This window comes from Chionomys nivalis, chromosome 7 (assembly GCF_950005125.1).
Source record: "Chionomys nivalis chromosome 7, mChiNiv1.1, whole genome shotgun sequence".
NCBI lineage: Eukaryota > Metazoa > Chordata > Mammalia > Rodentia > Cricetidae > Chionomys > Chionomys nivalis.
In genome coordinates this window covers 83,125,030-83,148,804 of record NC_080092.1, presented here as the reverse complement: position 1 = coordinate 83,148,804, position 23,775 = coordinate 83,125,030, and the positions used below count along the sequence as shown (strand labels likewise).

Below are 23,775 nucleotides of genomic sequence, written 5' to 3'. Positions count from 1 at the left end.
ACCTTAGCTTGTCTGTCGGAGCACGTATGTGAGAAACGGGAATGTTCTCTCTGCTATATCCCAGGCGGAGAGGGCCTGAGTCTCCCTTCCGATGCTACTTAGACTAGGCAAGGCTAGGCCCCACTCCCTAGTCCCTTGCCCTGGGCTCTCACCTCCAAGATCTGGCGAAGCTTGTCAGAGGACTTGATGGACATTGAGGCTGCGATGATGGCGTTCAGTTGCTAAGGGTGGAATGAAGATGAGGCTAGCTGGAGCCACACTGCCTCCCTCCCCCCAGCCCAGGCTCCACCACACCACCCTGCCCGTCCTGCCCACACCGGCATGAGCAGCTGGGCCGTGTCTGGAAAGTTGCCCAGGAAGGTGAGCGTGTTCATGCGCTCTGGCAGTCTCTGGATGCGGCTGAAGCGCAGCATGAAGCGATCCTCTTCTGACAACTCCTCCATCGGCCGCTGTTCCTTCTCAAACTTGGCTATAAGGCTACGCTCGTATTCCGTGGGCAGGAAGCGGGTCAACAGCTCCAAGAAATCCAGGCTGAGAGTCTGTAGGTCATACCTGCGTGAGGAAGCAGAGGGACAGTGGGTTTTGTCCCATACAAGTCCCAGAGAAAAGGAAGGAACAAACAAGCTTCAACATTTAGTATCTGCGGACAACTTCAAGGAACAAGAGATAGGAGTCAAGGGAAACTGGGAGCTGGAAAGCCCCGGTCCTATCATACAGCACTGGCAGATGCTATATATAAATCCTTTGGCCTGGTTGCCCATGCTGGGCAGAAGCAGGAAGTGAGTGGAGAGGTCTCAATCTGGGCATGTACAGTCTTAGCTTTCTTGGCAAGAAATGAGGAGGACAACGTTCCCTGGGGTAAAGCTTGGTGGGTTCCATCGCACTGCTGGAGTTCTTTTTTCATTTGCTTGTTTTTTGTTTGTTCTTTTCAAGACAGGGTCTCTCTATGTAACAGGCCAGGCTATCCTGGAACTCACTTTGTATACCAGGCTGGACTCGAACTCACAGAGATTTGTCTGCCTCTGCTATTGCTGGGGTTATAACCAGGCTCTGCCTGATGATCCTAGCCTAGCAAGGGGACTGGGCCTCACCTAAGGGCAAATACTCACGTCTCAATGGCTTGACAGATTCTGTCTGCCCCTAGGTTGCCCTTGCGTAGGGTGATAGCCAAATTCTTGGCCCGGTTGGCCTCAATGAGGGTTGCCTTGGTGGGAGCTTTGTGGGCCGCTTTCCCCTTCAGGGTGCTGAGGTCCAGGCTGGGGCCTTGAGATCTGGTCTTGAACTGCTCCTCGAAGTCATTCATGTCTAGCTCCTACGGATGTAAGGATGAGACCGCTAGGCTGAGTAGGCCAAGATCTGCCCACACTCCTGGCTCAACACTGTGTCCAGAGCTAAGGCTGTAGGTACAGCCTGACAGAATGCCACCGGCCAGAATAACCAGTGAGCTGGCTTGATCACAGCCTTGACAGGAGATAACAGGAGACAGAGACAAACACCACACAGAGGACCCAGATTCCCAGCCAGAAGTTAACACCGAGAGAGGGGCTAAGCAGCCAGCAGTAAGAAAGATTATTCTGGGCAATGAAATCAGTGTAAGCAATGGCTCAGAGAACAGGAAACCCATTCCAAGGTGAAACCGGAATCAGAAGGGCCCCAGGCTTTAGTTATCTGTGGGAAATGGGCAGAAAGGAGAGGCCACACTCAGGGAAGAGGAAAGCCCACAGCGGTCAGGATACTGCTTTCTGGGCTTCCCCATCCTGAAGGAGAGGACCACCCATATGCCCAACATGAGCCTGCAGCCCTCTGGTGCCCACCTACCTGTAACACTTTCTCATCATTGAGCTCAGTGAAGACAGTGCCTGTGATCTGATTGGGTTTCAGCGCCACCCAGTTTAGCAATGGCATCCGGAATTTGGTCTGGATGGGTTTCTTGGCCTTCACCCCTGGGAGCAGGAAAGAGTGGTGAGTAGTTCAGACACTGGAGGGAACTAACCCAGTCAGGCCTAACAAGACAGGCAGGAGGCAGGCGGCAGGAGGAGACTCCTGGTAAAGAGGGGGGCCGTGGGGATCCTGTTACCTCCCCCAGCCCTAGAAGATCTGAGATGGTCTATTCCACTTACCTGGGCCTATCTCTGGGTCTTGTCCTCCAAGGGTATCAGGGGGCCCTCCCGGAGGTGGTGGGGGTGGAGGTGGCACTGGTCCATCAGTACCAAGTGGGGGTGGAGGGGGTGGGGGCGGCAGGTCTCCAGGCAACGGTGGTGCAGGTGGAGGCTCTGCGCAGCCTGGCAGGGGCGGGGCCGGCGGGGGTGCAGAGGGAAGTGCTTCCTGCTGGGACTGGAGGTTAGGTAGTGGCGGTGGCGGTGGCGGTGATGCTGCTCCGGGAACCGACTCTGCTTCAGGTGGGAGATATGAGCCCAGAGAGGGCGTGGAAGGAACCCGTCAACTTAACGGCGTGGGGAGGGGGTTCCTTGCCACCTCCCTGCCCAATGCATGCATCCAGAACCCACTTCAACCCACCCGCGCGTACCTATGCCACCCTTACAATCCAAATCTCCTTATCTTTCAGAGCCAGGTATATCCCTAGGATACCCTTCCCTGCTCTGGTCTCTCTCCCCCAGCATGAAGCAAACTGTGCACCTGGGCTAGGAGAGTCAGTGGGCACCCCCGGAGTTGGTGCATTGTCACCGCTTGGTGTCGCCACCGCTCCTGGGAGGATCTCGATGGAGACGACATCCCCGGGCCCCCGCAGGATTCGGATTAACCCCTTTTCCTCAAGCTCCTCCACTTTCAGTTCTAGAGCTGAGGGTCGTCGCACCATAGTAGGGGCAGGCACTTTCTCAGGCTCAGGGATACGTCTGGCAGTGCCCATGGGGGTCGATTCGCTGAAACGCTCCTGCGAGCCCCAGGAGAAGGATCAGTGCCCACCGGCAAGCTCTCTGGCATAGAGCAACCCCGCCCCAATCCTCTTCTGGGATAGAGTGGGATGTCAAGCAGAAAGGACTCCTTGGGAAGCCTGGCCCCGCTCACACCCCAGCCTGGACCCAGCCCACACCCACAGCTCACCCTCAGGGTCTCCAATTCCTTGCGGGCCTGGCTTAGCTGCTTCTCCAGTTCAGCGATCTTGGCCATGGAGTCGTTCTCTGCGTCCCGAAGCCGCTCTGTCAGCTGTGGCACCAGCACATGGTGAGCTACCACCCGCGGCCAGGCACTGGCACCGCCGGTGAGGGGGCGGCATCAGGCAAGCCTGCCTGGAGGGCTGGGGGTGGCACCCACATCCGCCTGCCCCAGCGTGCCAAGGGTGGGCCAAGCCTGGCACTTGAACCCAAATAAATGAAGAGGGGAGACCAAGGCACCAGTGCGAAGAAAGCTGGCAGGGGACAAGACTGTGCTGAGAGGGACCCCAGGATCTAGTTCACTGGAGTCGGGTTTGGAATCTGCGCAGGGAAGAGGCGCCTGCCTTGCGCACAAGTCCCACACAGCGTGGGCGCTCCCTGAAGACTCATTGAGAAAGACACCAAAAGGACTCCGGATTTGGATCGAGGGCAAACTCAGCGCCCAGGCAGACTGCCGCCTCCAATCTACACCCAGAACTATGTCTTCCGTTCAGTACTTGCTACACGAGAGGAGCCCCGGGCAGCCTTCCTGTGGGCCTACTGTGTGGCAGACTAGGTTGGGAGCGGCTCTCACCGTTGCCACCTGCTCCTGCAGCTCCTCCATGTGCTCCAGGACTGCGTTCTTGGTCTCTGTGTCCTCCAGCAGTGTGCCCACATCGAAAACGTTATCCAGGTACGCCTGGATCTGCACCTGCAGCTTGTCACTCTCGGTGAGCCGGAGCCTCTGTCCCCAGACAGCAGGAGCACGGTGAGGTCCGAGGTGGTAGGGGGTTGTCTACCACCACTACTACCTGGACTCTAGTGACATGATCCACATATCACACAATTCACTATTTTAAGATGTGTTACCTCTTTTCTAAAAGCTCAGTACTCCAGACGGAAACCCTACACCAGCTAAGGTTTCTTTCCCATTATCTCTTCCCCAACCCCTGGCCGCCATGAATCTACTTTCTACCACAATGAATTTAGCCATTCTGGACGTTTCTTATTTTCAAAAGTCATATATAATATTCATCTTTTGTCTATGTGTGTCCGTGTGAGAATTTATGGGCACCACATGAGTTCTCAGAGACCAGAGAGCACATCTGATCCCCTGGAACTGGAGTTACAGGAGTCTGTGAGTCTCCTGACATGGGGGCTGGGAACCACAGAGGGTCCTGGGTTCCCTGCAGGAGTAGTAAGTGCTCTTAATCATTAAACCATGTTTCTAGTCCTTTCTTCAGCCTTTTGTAACTGGCTTCTCTCTTCTTTCACGGCTGAGCCATGCGGAAACTTGTATCAGGCTACGTTCCTTATTCCAGATGAATCTTATTCTACTGTGTGGCTAGACCAGCCTTGCCTCCTCTTGCCATTTGCCAGTCCTGGCTTCAGGAAATCCGACCCCAAAGGCCCCACCCCTCTAGAAAGCCTCCCAAAGGAACCAGGCCAGAAGCATTGGCTTCTCTGCTCATCCAAGACCCAAACTCAGCCTGAGGCAGCCCCCCTCTGTGCCCAGCATCTCTGGGCATCCCATCATGTGCTGGAGTCAGGGCACCTGACTGAGCTGATGCTCGTGGGTCACACCCAGAGCCTCCTGAGCCTGTTCTGGACATCAGTGACAGATGTCGTACTAAGTATCCATCATGTAACAGGAACTCCTCCACACATTCAGAGTCTTTACCACCTCTGTGATTGACAGGCTCAGAAGGATGAACAGATGTGTGCAAGGTCACACAGCTAGCAAGGGGCAGAGGTAGGATTCTGTTTATTTGTGGGCTTTTATTACTGAGGGTGCGAAACCCAGACTGAATTTGAACTTGAGACTCTCCTGCTTTGGCCTCCCAAGTGATGTCATTGCTGGCACGTATCACCAAACCCAACTCTCAGAGCCAGGATTTGAACTCAAGACCTGCTAATTACATTAACTATATACTCTACAGTGAGTGGGTAGTTCCGTCAGGGGGGCAGGGGTGGACAGCAGGGCTCACCTCCAAGTACAGGTCCAGACCCAGGTGAGTGAATTCATATTGCAAGAAGACACGGAAGTTCATGTTCTCCACTGAGTGGACCACGATGTTGATGAACTGCATGCAAGCCACCTGGGGGCCAGGAACACCAGCGTGCTCTCTTCCACTTCCTGTTTGTCTCCAACCCTCCCTCCTCCTCTATAGTTTGCAGTCCACTAACCCGGCCTTGTAACCTTCCCCTTGGTCCGGTCCTTACTCGCCTGACACCCAACCCTTTCCCTCTAACAAACTTAATCCTTACACTTTGCTGGAGCAAAGCCCTGAGCCGGCCACCCAGGTCCCAGCAAGGCTCAGCCAGTCCTCAGCCCCAGAGCTCTGAGCTCACCAGAAAGTCAATGTTGCTGTCTTCATTTCGGAAATATTCCATCAGCTTCTCGAAGCGGTGCTGCTCTCCGCACACCTGGAGAGGGAGAATGGCAGTCACTAAATAATGGGTCACACCTCCTGTGCCATCTCTTGGTTGATGCCCTTGTGTTCCTATAGGTTCCTCTCTGATTGCATCTAAGCGTGGCCACGTCACTCTCCTGCCCCAAACACCACTCCCTCTCCCATCTCACACACCCAACTACCCTGGCTACACCAGCATCTGGGTGCACGTCCCATGTTCTATCCACCCGGTGGGCTGGCGAAGAGAACCACCACACCCAATTCCTCGGCTTCTTCAAAGCTTTGACCTGCCAAGTTTCAGCCTCTCAGTGAGGCCTCCCCTGCGACCAGTTCTGTCTTCTGTGGGAACCTTTTTCCCATAATATGGAGCATTTTCTAATACTACATTAGTTACTCCTTGAGAAGCTGTTTCCTGACTTTCATTATAGGCATGAGCATGTGTGTATATGTGTGTGCATGTGTGCAGAAGCCAAAGATCAACCTCAGGAATCAAACCAAGGTCCTTAAAAGCAATTTTTTGTTTTGAGATAGGGTTTTTCTGTGTAGCTTTGGCTATCCTGGAAGTCACTCTGTAGACCAGGATAGCCTCAAACTCAGAGATCCTCCTGCCTCTGCCTCCCAAGTGCTAGGATCAAAGACATATGCCACCACCGCCCGGCAAATCCATGTTTATTTTTTGTTTTTTTAGGTTTATTTATTTGTTTACAGTGTTCTGTCTGCATGTATGCCTGCAGGCCTGAAGAGGGCACCAGATCTCACTACAGATGGTTGTGAGCCATCATATAGTTGCTGGGAATTGAACTCAGGACCTCTAGAAGAACAATCAGTGCTCTTAACCTCTGAGCCATCTCTCCAGCCCCCCAAATCCATGTTTTTAAAAAGTATTTATTAATGTATCCCTGCATGAATATGTGTATAAAATGCACATGTGGGTGCCTTCGGAGGCCGCAGAGAGCATCGGATACCCTGAAACTGGTGTTGCAGGTGGCTGTGAGCCTCCTGATGCAGGTGCTGGAATCCAAACCCAGGTCCAGCCTCACACCATGTTTTCAGAGGCAGGGTATCTCAGCGGCCTGGTGCTCACAGAGTAGGCTAGGCTGGCTACCACTCGGCTCCAGAGAACTGCCCATCGCATGCCACTAAAGTTGGTTCTATTCTTTTTTTAAGATTATTTTATTTTAGGTATATGAGTCTTTGCTGGCACGTATATGCAAGCATGCCTGGTGCCTACAGAGGTCGGAAAAGGGTATCACATCCCCTGGAACTGGAGTTGTGGGCAGTTGACAGTTGCGGGTTGCCATTTGATTCCTAGATGGGACTTTCTGTTTTTGCGACATAGTCTCACTATGTAGCTATGTATGGCCTGGTTCCCATAAAGATCCACGTGCCTCTGCCTCTGGAGTGCTGGGATTGAAAGTGTGCTACCATGCCTGACAAACCTGGCTTTTTATGTGGGCTCAGAGATTCAGGTCCTCATGTCTACATAGTAGGTACTGTATTGAATGTGTACCATTACCCCAGCCCTCTCATTTCTTTTGCTTGCCAGTGTATCCTAAGGGCCTGCTTCTGTGTCTGGTACACAGTCAACCGTCAGTAAACACTCATGAACAAATGAATGAACATATCAACCAGCCCTTTTTTGTTCTTTTTTTGAGATGGTCTATGTTGGGTTGGTTTTCATTTTGGCACAAGTTTGGGGTGTTTGGTTTTGGAGCCTAGAGGCTGGCCTTGAACTCACTGTGTAACCAATGATAACCTTGAAGTCCTAATTCTCCCGGCTCTGGGATTACAGCCTGCACCAGCATGCTTAACTCATATCCAGCTGTAGAAATTGATTTACTGGCTAGGCATGGTGGTGTACACCTTTTATCCCAGCACTCAGATGCCCTATCCAGAGGCCACAGTTTCTGGCAACCAGACTCCAAGCAGTACCAGAAGGGCAAGTAGGTTTGGGATGGTGAATCCGGTACCTCCTTGAAGTTGTCAAAGGCTGCAAGAATGATGTCGTGTCCTCCCCGCACCAGGCACACGGCTGCCAGCAGCTCCAGCACCAAAGCCTTGGTTCTGGAAAAGAAGGGGCAGGCTAGTCCCATAGCATGGTGAATAGTCTGGCTAGAGGACAGGGGAGTGGAGGTGGGGTGGTCTTGGCAGCAATCCGGAGGACAGGGGACCGAGTCTGCAGGTGTGGAAGCAAGAAACCTTTTAGGGTATGGAGCTCACCTGGGGTTCTTGTTGTTAAGGCTTAGAGCGATCTCATTGACACAGGCTGGGTGGTTCATAACAAGGCTGAAGCCGGACTGTGGAGAGAAGGGAGGTCAGCACCTCCAGGCAGGTCCCCAAGATTGCCAACACCCCCAGCATAGTCTGGGCCACACTGCTCTGGCCTCTCATGCCAAAGTTCTCCACATCCAAGCATAAACACTCTTCTTTAAGAAGCGGCCCTTTTTTAAAATTCAAGACAGGGTTTCTCCGTGTAGCTCAGACTGTCCTGGAACTCGCTCTGTAGACCAGGCTGGCCTCGAACTCACAGAGATCCGCCTGCCCCTGACTCCCAATTGCTGGGATTAAAGGCGTGCACCACCAGTGTCGTTTGTCTTTTCAAAAGTCATTGTCAAACACCCTGGATATAACGAGGCCTTGCAGGCATGTTCTTTTGACATACGGACATATGTGCAAAGTTCTCATCTAAGACACTAGACAAACATGAAATAGAGTGACTTTTTAAAAATCACACATGCGGCCGATCAATGGTGGTGCACACCTTCAATCCCAGCACTCGGGAAGCAAAGGCAGACGGATCTCTGTGAGGGCTACACAGAAAAGCCCTGTCTAAAAACAAACAAGCAAAAATGACACACACACACACACACAAGTCTCACAATGTTTTAAGAAAGTTTACGGCTTTGTGATGGCCTGCAGCGCACAGCTATCCTCAGCTGCATGTGGCCCCAGGCTACAGGTTGGGCACAGCTGCAGGCTGACAAAGCAAAGACACTGGAGCCTCACCAACTGCACCAACCTCTCAGTGCCGTACCTCAGCCCATTCTCCCACAGACTCCCCTACCCAACCCTCCTTGATCTCCACCCGAAGCCCATAGTCACCCCCCAACCACACCCAGGGCCACTTCAGCCGACCTGATATGAGGTTATAAAACCGAGGGCTTCCCCTCAAAACTTATCAGCCTCAGGCCCCCAGGCTTCCCAGGTAGGGTTCCAGGGGAGAGTGACCATGGGGACAAGCCAGCCCCCTGAGACCCCGACCCCATGCCACCGGCTGACCTGATAGTTCATGATGGCTCTCAGACACATAATGCACACGTGGACGTCATCCTTCTGGCTGACGATTCGGGAATTCCTCAGGGCCTTCCTACTGTGAGCTGTTGTCAGCCTGGCGGGTGTGGAAGAGGCGGCAGAGTCAGAGCCCCAGCCCCTAGCTTCTCGCTCCCCACACCAGTAAAATGTCCTTTGGAGTGAGGGGGGCATATCTGGAACTCAAGGTAGGCAACCTTCCTCAGGAGCTGGCATGCTGGGGGGAGGTAGTAAGGTCGGGAAAGGCTGCAAAGGCTCTTACAAAGACTTGGCTTCTGTGAGCCAGGCATGGCGGTACGTGCCTGTAATTCCAGTGTTTGGGAAGGGACAGCAAGAGGATTGGAGTTCAAGACCAGCCTTGGCTACATAGCAGGGAGTTTAAAGCCAGTCTACATTATGTGAGAGCCTATCTCAAAAAAGAAAGAAGGGAGGAGGAGGGAGGGATTAGAGTTGACTTGTGACTGGAAGGGCTCAAGGACAAAGCTTGGAAATAGCGCGACACCAGAAATGTCTCCACAAGGTGGCGCTCACATCCACGTGGCCTCTTCCCTCTTGAGAGGCAGAGTAAACTCAAAGTGCCTAGATTCAAGAACATTCTAGCTCACTACTTAATAGAGAAGTATTTAATCTCACTACACCTCACTTTCCTCATTTGTAAAAGGAATGGCAACATTAGTCCCATACTAGGGGAAGTAGGGGGGATAAGACAAGGTCTCATGTAGACAAGGTCTCCTTAACAGGTTTACACCACCACACCTAGCAATAGTAGATACCTTCCTTGTGTGTACACGTGTGTGCAAGCGTGTGTGTGTGCAAGCGTGTGTGTGTGTAAGTGGGTAGGTGTGTGTGTGCAGACCAGTCAAGCTTGAGTATCATCCTTCAGAAGTTTTTCACCTTGTTTGTTGTTGGGTGTGTGTGGTGTGTGTATACACGTGTGCCTATGTGTGTATACACTTCAGTGCGCATGTGAAGGCCAGAGGTTGATTCCTTTACCAGTCTTGACTTGGTTTTGAGACAGGGTCACTTATTAAACCCAGACGCTCCATGTCTACTAAACCTGGCAGGCCAGCAAGCTCCAACAGTCCTTTCGGTCGCCCCAGCACTGAGAACACAGGTGCGTGCAGCCATGCCCGATTTCTATATGGGTGCCAGAGATCCTAACTCGGGTCCATGTTCTTGTACAGAGGCACTCTGTACCTGGCGCTCACCAATTAGCTAAGCTGTCTGGCCACTGAGCCCCAGGGACCATCCCGTCTCTGCCTCTCCAGGGCTGGGATTATAAGCACATACCACTGTGCCCAGCTGCTTTCAGGGGTGCCAGGGACTCAACTCAGGCAAGCACTTTACCCACTGAGCCAGCCCCTCGGCCTCAATAACACCCTCCTCACAGGCTTGTTGGGATTATGTAATAAACTGCAGCCTGGCACCTAGGAAGAAGAATATGGAGTGCACGCTCTCTATTATTTTTGGCCAAAAGGAAAAAAAAGCGAGGTTTTCATTTTCCAGCCCCGAGTCCTCCAGCGGAGTCCTCCCCACTGCTGTTTGCCACATCAGCCTTCCTATCACTGCTCCAAGATGTCCCAGTCTTTGTTCATGCTATCCCCCTTCCCCATCGCGTGCCATAAGGCCACTATCCATCTGTCAGACACCGGTCCAGCGTCACCTCTTCTGGAAATCTTCCTAGTACCCGCAAGCCATGGGCACCTCCCTTCTCAGAGATCTAGGTCACATCTAACTTGTCCTTCCACTAGACTGTGGCCCTGGAAAGCAGAATGAACTGTCTCATTGGCACTCACCACTAATACATGCTATATAAGTATTTAGTGTCTAAAAAAAATGGTTGTTAAGTGAATGAACGAAGAGGGAAAGAAACACATGGTGAGATCATGGGGCTCAATATACAGTTGCCTCGCATACCTGAAGTCCTGGATGCAAGTCCCAATGTCAACATGTGTGTATGCATATATACACATATATACGTGTGTGTGTGTATGTGTGTGTGTATTTTGTGGGGCTGCAGAGATGGCTAGTTGGTAAGTGCACTTGCCTACCAAGAAGACACAAGAAGACCTGAACTTAAATCTCCAGCACCCATATAAAAGCCAAGCTTAGCTGGGTCAGCTACTGGCACACACACAAATATGGACCCATACATATACACACACAAATAAGTAAACATATGTTTGGTCCCTCAGACCTAACACAGGAGGACACACACAAATACCCATACACTGACCCACACATACACACACACACAAATAAATAAGTAAACATATATTTGGTCCCTCAGACCTGACACAGGAAGACACACACAAATACCCATACACTGACCCACTTATACACACATGCAAATAAATAAGTAAACATATATTTGGTCCCTCAGACCTGACACAGGAAGACACACACAAATACCCATACACTGACCCACATATACACATATGCAAATAAATAAGTAAACATATATTTGGTCCCTCAGACCTAACACAGGAAGCTAATGCTCCAGGGTCCATCACCTTCCCCTTCCCTGTATCCCGACAAGACGGCAGAATGTCCTGTGTCAGGATGAGGAAATCAATACACAGCAGCTGTCTTCCAACCCACCACCCCACAGAGTCGGGCCCCATGCACCTGCCCCCGGGTGACTACGTACCGGGGAGAAGGGGGGCACCTGGAGGCCGCATAGGAAGAAACAAGGGGTTAGATGAGTACAGAGAGATCCTACCAACCCCAAAACCCCCTCCTTATTCCAGTCCCCCTCAGATTCTAGTCTCTAGATGCCACCACCTGAAGACTTAATACACTGGTGTCCAGAAGCCAAGACTCTGAGCCCCATGCTGGACTGCACCTCCCACTGACCCCCAGGTCCTGGTTAGATGTGGCAGGTTAGATGCGCTTCGCTCCCCTCATCCCATCTGGGGCCCCACGTACTTGATGGTCAGGCGATTTTTGGGCACAGATGAGGGTGGTGCCTTGGTGAGGTCTTCCACGGACTGGTCCAGAGGCTTGCTTTTCTCTGCAGTAGAGGCCACAGTGTCTGTGCTCTCCATGTCGTACCTGGAGGTGCAGTGGAAGGAGCTTGGAGGTTCTTACCACAAGGACACCTTTTGGAGGTTTTTGTTTGTTTTGTGCTGGTTTGGTTTGGTTTGATTTGGTTTGGTTTTTCGAGACACGGTTTCTCTGTAGCTTTGAAGCCTGTCCTGGAACTCACTCTGTAGACCAGGCTGGCCTCGAACTCACAGAGATCTGCCTGCCTCTGCTGGTGAATCCCGAGAGCTGGGATTAAAGGCGTTCACCACCACCGCAGGCTCACAAGGGACACTTAAATAGGGGACAGAGGGACATGCCAGGCAAGGCAGGTTTGCAAGAGAGGCTGGGGCAGGAAGAGGAGGCTATGTTCATTCATGGCTCTCATTTTTGTTTGTTTTGGGTTTTAATTTTTGAGACATCTTCTCAGTCTGTAGATCAGGCTGGCCAGAACTCACAGAGATCTGACTGTCTCTGCCTCTCAAGTGCTGGGATTACAGATCTGAGCCACCACAGCCTGGTTCATCTATGGCTCTTTGCTGAACACGGTGAAGGGAGAAGGAATGTCCCTCCTGGGCAAGGACGGGCCATCTGAAGAACCGTCGCCCAGGGCCAAGTCCAACTTTCCTGGGACAGGGCGAGAGATCAGTTCCTGTTCAGAGGAGTAGCTGAGGCCCAGGAATGTGTGATCGCGACTCTGAGGGGCAGCCTAAGGGCTGGGAACAGTCACTTACGTGACAGAGCATTGGGCGAAGGCCAGGTACTCAAGCAGGACATCCAGACCACGGTTCTCTTCATTGAGGAACTCCTGCACCCACCTGCAGAGGACAAGGTTCAATGAGTTACAGCCAGAAAGAGTTCTGTCCAACTGAGCAGCAAGCAAAGCAAAGCCCACTACCCCAGATCGTAACACCATCCCCCACCCTCAAGAGACTCAAGGATACCAGGAGATGCTGAGGGCCCGAACGGGACCCACGGCCCAGCTGTGTGTGTACAACTAGCACAAGAAACAGGGGAGAAGGAAATGGACCACAGGCTTAGCCCGTGATGGAGGGGCTGGAAAGCCCCAGAGGCTTCCCGGAGGCAGAGTTTTCCTAAACTCACCCAATGTGGTTTGTCCTCAGGGATGTCTCCAGCTCCCGCAGCACCTGTGTAGACTCCTGAACTCGCCTCTTAAACTGGGGGCCGAAAACAACGAGTCTGTGGGTGGAGCCCAGGCTCCCACAGTCCTGGGGCAGCAGCCAGAAGTACGCACCCCCACCATGCTCTCAGACTCCCACAGTCCTGAGGCAGCAGCCAGAAGCATCCACCCCCACTATGTACACAAGGCCTTTCACGTTTAGCCTCCCCCACCACCTCCACACACCTGCCCAGCAGAATGAACAATTGTGGACTGCATGCCCCCATCTCCAACGTGGAGGGCACAGCCACACATGTTTGAAGATGCAGAGTGCCCAGACATACCTCCACACAGAGATATAGTATACATACACACTTGTACATCTCTACACAAACATACTAGACATAGAAAATTCAAACACAAGCACGCACATGCACCCAGGAGACCCTGAACACGTACACCATTTTCTTAGGTATGGGTATGTACATATTCGTTCATTTTTCTCCCTCTCTGTCTTTCTCCCATACATGGACTCAGGGATACACATGACAACAAACATACCTACAAGCCTCAAAGTACACACATCTAACACATACATAATCTATGCATGAATATACAGGGTGCACATATGTACATACAAATACACACAGGAATGCCCATGTAAGCACCTGTAGGATACACACACACACATGAGTCTATGGGAAAGCCTGCCTGGGGTACTCAGTCCCTGATAATTAAATCATAGATGCATACTTATACATGAACTCACACAAGGCCACAAAAACATATATGCAGCTGCTCCAGCTGTTTAGAGGGTACAGGATAGAAAGAGACAGAACAGAAAGGAAGATATATACCCCCAGATTGGACATCCAATCAGCTGCTACCTTTCGGCTGACCCCACCAGTATCCAGGTAGCTCTTCAGCTTCTGAATGTAGGCTGAGGGGGGATTCTTGACTTGAAACCGCTCCTGGGGAGATGGATGGAATATACAGAGAGTCAGCCAGAGCAGTCCAAAGACCACTGTTGTCTAAATTGCTTCTGGAATACCCAAAGTACAAACTCTGGACACATGAAACACTTTAGCCTCGGGCCTGGTGTGTGCCTCTCCTGGGGCCAGTGGACTAGAGGCCAGTCCTGCCACAGGCCTGCCTGGGGGTATTCATTCAGGCCTGTCTTGCCCTTCCTGGACTAGAGTGGAAAGTTCAGGTAGGAGCCAGCTCCCTGGCAGGTAGAGAGCCCATCTCGAGGACACATGTCCTGCCCCTCCGCATAGATAGATAGGTACCTGTGTGTGTTCTTTTCCTATACTCCGCTGCCCCAGTCCCTCGCACAGGGGCCACAGCAGAGACACACCCCCGCCCCAAGGCTCCTACATCCCCAGCCCAGAACCCTCAGATGTGCCCAGATTCCCTCTTCTGCCTTCTACTCTGCAGTCTCTGAGCCTAATCTCAATGGTTGCCGCTTGCTCAGCATGCATGAGGTCCTAGGTTCAGTCCCCAGCGGAGCCATGGCTAGTCCTCTAAGACACACCCTGCTGATGACCCCTGAGGTTTCTGATCCTATCTTCCAGGGGAGGACAGAATCCTACAAGGTCCCCTAGCCATCAGGGTAGACATTATCCCCTGGGCAGCATGGTGGGTCCCCTCTCCTGCCAGCTCCTGCATCCTCAGGGCAGGCACTTCCGGGTCACCCACCTGGTCACAGATGAGTTCCCACTTCTTCTCATTGTCGTACTGGCTCAGCAGCTGGACCTTGTCTGGAGGCAGGTTCATACAGTTCTGGGGAAGCAGAAGACAAAGACCCCTGAGTCCAGGACTCCCCCATCTTCAGAAAACCCACAAAGCTCCCTCAAAGACACACATCCTCTCATCCTAACAGGTAAGCAGCAATGTCCAGTGAGGAAACTGGGGCCCCTAGAGGTAGCCCACCTTCCCCAAGGCCCCAGGCCCGAGCTGGAAAGGGATGGGGGAGGGGTGGGGAGGCCCTCCCACCATCCATATCACCTTCCTGGCACACCTGGCATGAGGCAAGAGTGTGCATTCCTCAGGGACCTCCAACACCTCTAGGCTCCATTTTCCTCACTGGAGCTAAGGAGATATGATCTCTGCCCCCATCCGAGCAAGGAGCCAACGGGGAAGCCATCTCCAGACAGGCCCAGATGGAACCTGTCAGCAGGGTCTTAGACTAAGCCCAGATCACCAGAGGGTGGAAGGGACTTAAGGCAGTGTGTCAGTCACCAGGGAGTTCCAGAAAGATGTGTCACAGCAGCAGAGGTGGGGGGATTTGAGGGATGGAAGTCATCCCACTGAGGAATAGGCAGAACGCTGGGCCTGCGGTTCTGGTGGCCCAGGCTGGGACTCTCCCACACCCTGCAGGATCTGAGCTACAGCAGCCATACTCTCCCCAGGTCCTCTTCCCCTAGCTGCACGCTCTTGTCACCACAGTCAGATGAGATGTGCAGTTCAGCCAGGACTCTGGGTTTAAGTAGGTGTTAACAGCCAAAAGTAGGGGCCCCCGTGGACCTAAGGGCAAGCCCAACAGACCTAGAAAACAAGGTCAGTTCACCCCAATACCAGAAAACTCAAGTTTAATGAGAACCTAACTATATGTCAGCCCCCCAGTGCCAGTTCTTGCTCTCATGGAGACCCCAGTTTAGCCTGGATCTCCACTGGGGATATGGAAACCCCCAAAGAGCCCAACCCAAAGTCTGGGAGTTGTCTGCCACCCCCTCTGGTAGTTCAGGCTATATACTCTCTGACCCTTGGCTCCGAGAAGAGGCCATTGCTGGAGCAGAAAGAGAGCCACACCCACTCCAGACTCCTCGGCTAGCTTCCTCTCTTGGGTGACAGGCAGGGTTAGGTCTGGGGTTCTGGCCAGACCTTACCCCAAAATCACTGCCTTGACTCATCCTCGGGAACAGGAAGCTGGGTATTATCAGCCCCCATTGCCTAAGCCTTCCGGCTGGGGCCCTGTTTGTGAGGTGAAACTGCCCACCCACCACACGCCAAGGTCAGCCAGGGACTGAGGTCATCCCTGTCCCCATTGCGAAGAAACTGCACCAGACCAGCTCCTGCTGCACGACAGAGTCTTTCCAAAAGGGGTCTGATGGCGGTGGGGTGGGGCCCACTCTACCTCAGGGGCCTAGGAAGCCACTTCTCCCTCTGTCTGATTTATCCCCTACCCAACAGAGACAGAGCTGGGGGCACTGAGGCTGGGGAAAGAGGAAGTGGGACCCAGCCCTGCCAGGACCCAGGGCCCTAAAGCTGGGGTCAGTGCAGAGGAGGGAGATGAGGAGAAGCTGAGCCCAGGTCTCTGAGTCTTAGAAGGACAGCCTCTCTGATGTGAGATGTCTGAGGTCTCACTTACCTTGGAGACCCACTAGGCTCTGGAATGACCCAGTAGTATTTCTTGTTGGTTTGTTTGTTTGTTTGTTTTTCGAGATAGGGTTTAACTATGTCCTGGAACTCGCTCTGTAAACCAGGCTGGCTTTGAACTCACAGAGATCCGCCTGCCTCTGCCTCCCGAGTGCTGGGATTAAAAGCCTGTGCCACCACCATCCAGCGGTAATTCTAATTTCAATAACAACCCCAACAGTCAGGCTAAACAAGTAGCCTCACCTAAATGCATTTCATGGCAAACACTGACCTCCTCTTGTCCTGACCACCATCTCTGGCACTGTTAATATACTCATCTCACAGAGAAGGTACAGATTAGCTCAGCAACCCGCCCAAGGTTACCTTACGAAACCAGTAAGACTGGGGGCTGACTGACTTTGAGCCACAGCCCTAGTTCATACCCTCAGGGCCACTCCAGAGATAGTGTTAGGGACAGACAACCTCTTCAGGGGGCCGCCTGATGTACCTGTCTCAACAATGGCAGAAAGCAGGGTGCCCCTTTGCCCCTTCCCTACCTGGGACTCTTTAGGCCCCGGGCCCACGTGCCAGCCTGCCAGACACTCTAAATTTAGGCTCAGAAATCAGAAATAGCTCTGACAGCACCGGCACTCATTAGCAGCTGCTCCCTGGCTGTGGCTGTGCCCACCAAGGAACTGGGTAACCGGGGAGCAGGAGACGGGCCAGCAAGCAAATGCCACGCACTTAGGGTGAGGTAGGGCCATGCCAGGCCCTTCAGCAAGGGCACAGTCCGCTGAGCAGGTGCTGGGGGATAAACAAAAGACTGGCTGACTTGTTCAAACAGGACAGGGAAGGGATGGGTAGTCCATGTGTACGGATGGCCTCCCGAAAGGATGGAGGAGGGGAGCTGGGATGCAGAGGGACTGGGACTGAGTTCAAACGACCCACCTAGCCGGGCGATGGTGGCGCACGCCTTTAATCCCAGCACTCGGGAGGCAGAGGCAGGCGGATCTCTGTGAGTTCAAGACCAGCCTGGTCTACAGAGCTAGTTCCAGGACAGGCACCAAAGCTACACAGAGAAACCCTGTCTCGAAAAACCAAAAAAAAAAAAAAAAAAAAGCCAAAGGACCCGCCTAGGTGGACTCTGAGCCCACCTAGTCTGACAGTTTATTGGCCCGTCAGCCTCTGTTTCCTCCTCCATAGAATGGGCACAGGTTGGTCCCTCTCATATTCCCAGAGTGCCTGCCAACATTCAGAAGCTATGTTTTGATATAATATTATTCTCTGGTGACCCACCACCAGGAAGGGGCATCTCATCAATGTGGAGCACAGGAAATAGGAGGGGTTTACAGAAGATTTCAAGGTTGGGGGGATGGTAAGTGAGCAAGGATATGAAAACATCTGGATTGCCCGAAGCTGGCTCCAAAGTTTGGCCAAATCTGTGCTGGCCCTTTTCCTACAGTCTTGTAGGCCAAGTGAGGAAGCAAATGGGTTAATTTGATGGGGTGTGGCTAAGCAAAGGAACTGATACCTGACATCTGGCATAAGCCTATTATAATCCCAACACTCTGTTAGCTCCAAATTTGAGGGCAGACCGGACTACATAGTGAGACAATGTATAAAAAATAAACAAATAAGAGCAAGGTGGTGGTGGCGGCAGCACACACCTTTAATCCCAGCACTTGGGAGGCAGAGGCAGGCAGATCTCCTGGTTTGAGACCAGCCTGGTCTACAGAGCAAGTTCTGGGACAGCAGCCAGGGGCTACACAGAGAAACCCTGTCTTGGAAAACAAAAATAATATTAAATATAAAAATGATAATAATAAATAAACGGAACTGATTTCATTCGCATTCCTATTAGACTGTTTGGAAACAGGCTTCTCTCCCTGCCTTGACCTCTGGAGACTCCAGAGGCTGAGTCCAGCTTCAGTTCATCCCCACCCAGCCCTGCAGGCTCTTCCTATGAGCCTGAACTCCTGGCACTGCCTGCTTTGTTGACTTCTGAGACGCTGTCCCAGGAGACTGAGGACTCTGGCCACATCTGGACGCTGCCACACCCGATGATTTCGCTTTCAATTTGCACAGAATCTAGGCTCCATCCCACCACCCCACCCCTTCCTCACAGCCCAGCCCCTTGATGTCCAGGAAGCTCCTGAAAGTGGACCCCAATTCCAGTGTCAGGTAACCCCCCCAGCTCAGCATGACAGGCCCAACCACCAAATCTACCTCCAGGCCTGTCTGTGTAGCTGCCCACCCCCGGGAGGTCTCAACCTTGGCCTTCAAGCTGTCAGCACACATGCAGAAGCAATCAGTGGCACCCATCACTTAAAATCCCGGATACTGGCTTGCAGGAGCTCTTACAAGCAGTCCCAGGCTTAGCGGAAACCTTGCTGTCACCCACCCTGCATCAGGAGCTAAGAACTCCCAAAGTCACCATTTTCTTCAGGGACAAAGGTGAGAGCCAGGACACCAGACCTTGCCACGCAAATAATCTAGGCTAACAAGAGAATAACGATAACAATAACAAATTATTCCCTAAACACTCCTCAGGCCTCAGTTCCCTTCCAAGTATTGTAGATCTATCGTCAACTCATTTAAACATCAACAAGCAAACCAGTTCCTACAGTAACCCCATTTCCCAGATGGGAAATGGAAGCCCAGAGATATTAAGTCACTTGCCCAAGGAGACCAAGTTAAAAAACTCAAGGTTTGTCCATTCTTCCCCCTCGACCACTATAACGCCTCTGTCCGAAGTAATGGGTTTCTGGGGTCCTGGCTGTAGACACTAGCCCCAGTCCCCCATCTGAGGAACCAGGAACAGCCACAGTAGCTTCCTGCCACCCAGCACCCTACACTTCCTGTTGTTGCCCACACTGGGTTCTTACTCACTAGGGGAACCCCCCCAGCTCACTATCCGTGTAGGGAAGTAGAGGCCTCCCACCCCCTTCTCGTGTGCACACTGCTGCCGGTGGCCACCACCGTTAGCATCATGCTACTCCACCCTGCAGGAGAGTTGGGCCCTCCCTCTCGCGGTTTCCGGCCACCAGGCAGTTTTCAGTCTAGGCCTCATTGCTTCTAACCTGTGCAATGGCTGAAGCTATTCTGAGTCTGAGATAGCTGAAGACCTAGGGGTGACTCAGTAATGCATGGCATCCTGGGACATTCCTGGTGGGGAGGAACAAAGGGCCACAGGAGGGAGAAACCCAGGACAGCTCCCCTCATTTCCAGTAGAGAGTATTTTACTGACATTTGCACCTTGCTAAGCTCTGTACTGATCCCTCTACTTAATCTTTTACCTCAGCCATCCTACGAGGTCGCCATATGCCTATCATCTTCTCTTACATGTAAGGAAAACTGGAGCTCAGAGAGGCGAACTTGCCCAAGGTCACACATGAAATAAGCAACAAGGATGAAACTCGTCCGCCAAACGGCAGGATCCCCAACCCCAGTCCCTTGAAAGGCAGGGAGAACCAAGCCACCTTCCAGAATTGTGTATTCCCAAGAAAGATGCAGAGGTGGCCCCAAGGGCAAACACACATGCTCCTGCTCACCTCATCCAGCTGGCCCTGGATGCCATTGTGAATCATGCCCACTACATCCCTGCATTTGAGGTCAGCATGTGCTAGCCCTGCCTGCTGGAAATGTCATCTATGGCCTTTGCCCAGCCCAGCAGCTAGCCACAAGGCCACACCCCAGTGAGATCCACTGAGAAGACAGTCCAGAGGCAGGAGGCACGGGGACCAAGTGATAACACCTCTGTCACTGACCAACAAAGCAGAGATGTCCAACCTGTTCTCCACCACCAGCCCCAGAAGTGGGAGGCAGAGCACCAAGGACCTATATTCTTCCTGGAGCTGTCCCGATTGTCCCAAACTGCCTGATAAAGTACCCGTGTCCTGGATGCAAGAGCCCCTCAGGAAGCTAGACTCCTGCCTAGCAAACCCCTTCCACATAGTACAGCCCTGCTTGGGTAAGGTATCACTCAGCTTCACACAGACATCCCCAGGCACTTTCCCATCGCTATTCCTTTACCCCAGGTCCACAGGCAGATCACAGGAGCCCTGTAGCCATACGTAGCACTCCGAGCAAACCGAGACAGGGTGGCTTGCCATGCCAACCCCTCACCCTGCATGACTCTCAGAGAAGACAGGGAAATGCTGGAAGACACCCAGCCTTGGGCATGGGCGTAGGAGAGGCGAGAGCTCAGAGCCTGGCTGGCTGGTGTTCCCACCACCATAGGCCTATGTAGTGAGGCAACCATCGCTCCTCCGCGGTTGCTAAGGCAGCAGCCAAAAACCCTGGCTCAACCCGCTCTTTCTCCCCAACCTGATTTCAAGCAGGGCACCCCCCTCTCACACAGCCTTCTTGAGAAAGTAGTACCCCATTATTCTTAGTGGGAAAACATCTCTTTACTCCCCTTGCCTGGCTGGTGGAAACACTCCCAGACCCATAAAAAGAGAGCCATGGCTAAGAGAAGAAGGGGGCTGGAGAGATGGCTCAGTGGTAAAGAGCACAGACTGTTCTTCCAGAGGACCTGGGTTCAATTCCCAGCACCCACACGAAAACTCACAACTGTCCCCCAGTTCCAGGGGATCTTACACCTTCACGCCAATGCACATAAAATAAATTTAGAGGAGCTGGAGAGACGGCTCAGCGGTTAAGAGCACTGGCTGCTCTTTCAGAGGTCCTGAGTTCAATTCCCAGCAACCATATGGTGGCTCATAACCATCTGTAATTTGATCAGGATCCCTCTTCTGGCATGCAGACAGAACACTGTAAGCAAAATAAATACATAAATTTAAAACAATAAATTGAGAAAGAAAGAGAAAGCACTTAGGGAGTTGGGAATCCTACTCCCTTCCAGGGATGAAGGAGCTAAACTGAAATGACAGGTTCCCTGGGGCCATGTGACCGGGAAATTCTGTCCCCCATCAACACTGGGCGCCCATAACAACTTCTGGTTCTTTTCTTAGACATCACCTAAAGACTGAGCCCCAGCTGCACCGTAGCCGTCAGACGGAGCCACACCCACTGTAACTCCTGTGTTCACCAAATCTTTAGCCTTGGGTCGCCCCAAGCGGAGAGCAAGGCTGTTAATCCAGGTAGAGCTCATGACCCTGATGTCGAGGGAACCAGAAAAGCCAGTTCTAAACCACCTGGTGAGCTGAGGATAGATTTACCCACCCAGGGAGGAGAAGGGATATGTTGAGTTCCAGGGAACCTGAAAGGCATGGGTACCCCTGTGGATGCTGCTGCCCTAGACTTCCACTGAGCCACGAAGACACTCTGGAAGATCCGTCTCCTGATCTTCCCTCCATGTCCCGGCCCTCAGAGAGGTCCAGCTGCATTTCAAGACTAACTCATCACTTCAACCACAAGTCCAGCCAGGGCAATCAAGCCCCACCCTTGCTTCAGAACATCTCCACTTGACTTTTGGAATTTCCACTGGTCTGAATTATTCAGAAGGCTCCTCCCCACTAGAGTACATGACTGAACAGATTGGGACCCAGTCTTACCCCCATCCATAGACACACACATAAAGGGAAAGATGACCCACGGTCCAGCTGTGGGGCTAAACTCATCACTAACTCAGGCTCCTTGGAGGGCCCCTCCCCCACTCGCTCAGCTCTGCTGAACTTGGTCAAGGTCTGGATTTGGGGAAGATGGAGTTAGAGGCAGGTGGAGAGATAGGGAAGTCCAAGGCTTGCTAGGCTGGTCTGAAATGCCCCTCAGAGGCCCTGCCTTCACAGGGACAGGCCCCACCCCATCTTACAGATCCCCAGGCTCCTCTTGTCCTTCTTCTGGAGAGGAAGGGAGCCAAGATTCTCTGGAACTGTTGGGAGGTGCCCCTTTGGGACCATGCAAGGGATCTGGCAAGTCAGGCTGAAGGACTGGCTAGCCAGAGAGGGGAAATGCCGTCTAGGGGACAGTGTGCCAGACTTCTGTTTCCAGAGTGAACCTCTCCTGGGCTCCCCACCCTCAGACCTGCAAGAGCAGCCTACTGAGACTGCCAAGTGCCTCCAGGAAACAGTCCAGCCTTACTCCCTGTCACCCAGAGTCCAGCAAGGGATTGCTAAGAGTAGACAGGCCACTGGGCAGCCACCTACAAAAGAGCAGGAAAGAGTGCTGGGCTAAAGAGGGGGAAGTGAAAACCAGCAGCCTTTCCCCTTTCCTACCCTTCCTCTGCCTCCCACCCATCTTAGGGACCTCTGACTGCATTGGGGTGCCCACCCTACAAGAAATACTGTAACTGCTCCAGGCTCAACCTGAGCTGCTGCGGACTCCCTCCCCCAGGGACCTAGACTCCAGCTCCTCTCCATCCCATCCCACCCTCCCCTGCCCCAATTTCCCAAGCTGGTGACAGCCAAGGGGGAGGGGAGCCTTCCAGACTTTTGTTCCACCCCAAGCCAGAGTGCCCAATCCACCCTGACCCGCCCTTGCTAATGTTACTCCTTTCAGTGGTTAGGAGGGGGTGACCGTGATGGATGCAACCTATTCCGGGGCATAGGGGATGGGTAAGAAACACGAGCGGAGGACTTGAGTCCAACTCCTAGGCCAGGCACACCACAACAAACTAGGACCAAAGACTCCGCTAGGGCTATGGCTTCCAGGAGGTTAAATTATAACCCCTTCCATCTTTGACCCTGAGACGCTGAAGGGCGGGCACTCAAGACCCGCACCCAGCAGCTGGGCCTGCGTGCAGTGGAAAAGGGGGCGCCAACCTCCCCCCACCCTGAGCGCGTTCGGAACCCAACCTCACAAAACATTTTTGACACCTTTAGACCTAGGAGCATGGGGGGTGGGGTGTCCCTTAAGAAGGCTTACTGGAGGTGGCTAAAGAAAGTTTTTTGGGGGGACAGTGTTAAGTCACTCTGAAAGATGACTGTCACTCCCACCCCCTGGAGGGGCAGCAAGTGGGCTAGGGATCTCCAAGCGGCATCTGAATCCCAAGAGGCGGGGACGCATACGGAGTCTCCGTCATCCCAGGCTCCTGGTGCGCACCAGGTCACACTCACCAAGACCCGCGTGAACCTCTCTTCCAGCTCCCCGGCCGCCGGCATCGGTTGCTTGGGGGCGGCTGGCTGCTTCGGGGGCGATGCTGTGGGGCCCGCGGGCTGCTCGGCGCTGCCGGCCGCATTGCCCATGGTGGTCCCCACCCAGCCAGCCAGGCGCCTCCAGCCTCGGAGATCCAGTTTTCCCAAGGGGTCGTGGACTAGGCTCCCGGAGTCGGGGGCGAAGGGCAGTAGCGGGTGGCGGAGCTGGGCTCGGCTTCTCTCGGCTCAGCAGCGCGCAGGGGCCGGGGTGCGGCGTCCCATCGCGGCGGCCCGGTCCGAGGGAGCGGGCGGCAAGCGAGGCTCGGGGAGGAAGTCGGGCTGCAGGCGGCCGGGGCCAGAGGGTTGGGCCGGGGGCAGGAAGCTGCGGCGCGGGCTCCCCCCTCGGTGATTTTCGAACTTCTGCT

At 53.2% G+C, this 23,775-nt stretch overlaps 1 protein-coding gene across 8 annotated transcripts in view; it reads right to left on the bottom strand.

Annotated features, from left to right (window-relative positions):
* Positions 1-23,775, bottom strand: part of Fmnl1 (formin like 1) — a 26,647-nt gene extending 2,872 nt beyond the window's left edge. Inside the window, exons 1-20 of one of the 8 annotated variants that reach the window (XM_057774074.1) lie at positions 23,333-23,775; positions 14,658-14,741; positions 13,817-13,930; positions 12,944-13,017; positions 12,574-12,657; positions 11,744-11,869; positions 11,466-11,483; positions 8,786-8,894; positions 7,727-7,803; positions 7,477-7,570; positions 5,445-5,519; positions 5,081-5,191; positions 3,688-3,837; positions 3,064-3,165; positions 2,638-2,893; positions 2,121-2,393; positions 1,819-1,943; positions 1,110-1,312; positions 318-552; positions 153-221 (exon numbers count right to left, since the gene is read on the bottom strand). In XM_057774074.1, coding sequence (XP_057630057.1) covers positions 153-221; positions 318-552; positions 1,110-1,312; positions 1,819-1,943; positions 2,121-2,393; positions 2,638-2,893; positions 3,064-3,165; positions 3,688-3,837; positions 5,081-5,191; positions 5,445-5,519; positions 7,477-7,570; positions 7,727-7,803; positions 8,786-8,894; positions 11,466-11,483; positions 11,744-11,869; positions 12,574-12,657; positions 12,944-13,017; positions 13,817-13,930; positions 14,658-14,741; positions 23,333-23,461 — 2,508 coding nt within the window. In that variant the 5' untranslated portion in view covers positions 23,462-23,775. The remainder of the gene's footprint in view (positions 1-152; positions 222-317; positions 553-1,109; positions 1,313-1,818; positions 1,944-2,120; positions 2,394-2,637; positions 2,894-3,063; positions 3,166-3,687; positions 3,838-5,080; positions 5,192-5,444; positions 5,520-7,476; positions 7,571-7,726; positions 7,804-8,785; positions 8,895-11,465; positions 11,484-11,743; positions 11,870-12,573; positions 12,658-12,943; positions 13,018-13,816; positions 13,931-14,657; positions 14,742-23,332) is intronic. The other 7 variants (XM_057774080.1, XM_057774076.1, XM_057774075.1 and 4 more) reach the window with 7 other exon arrangements.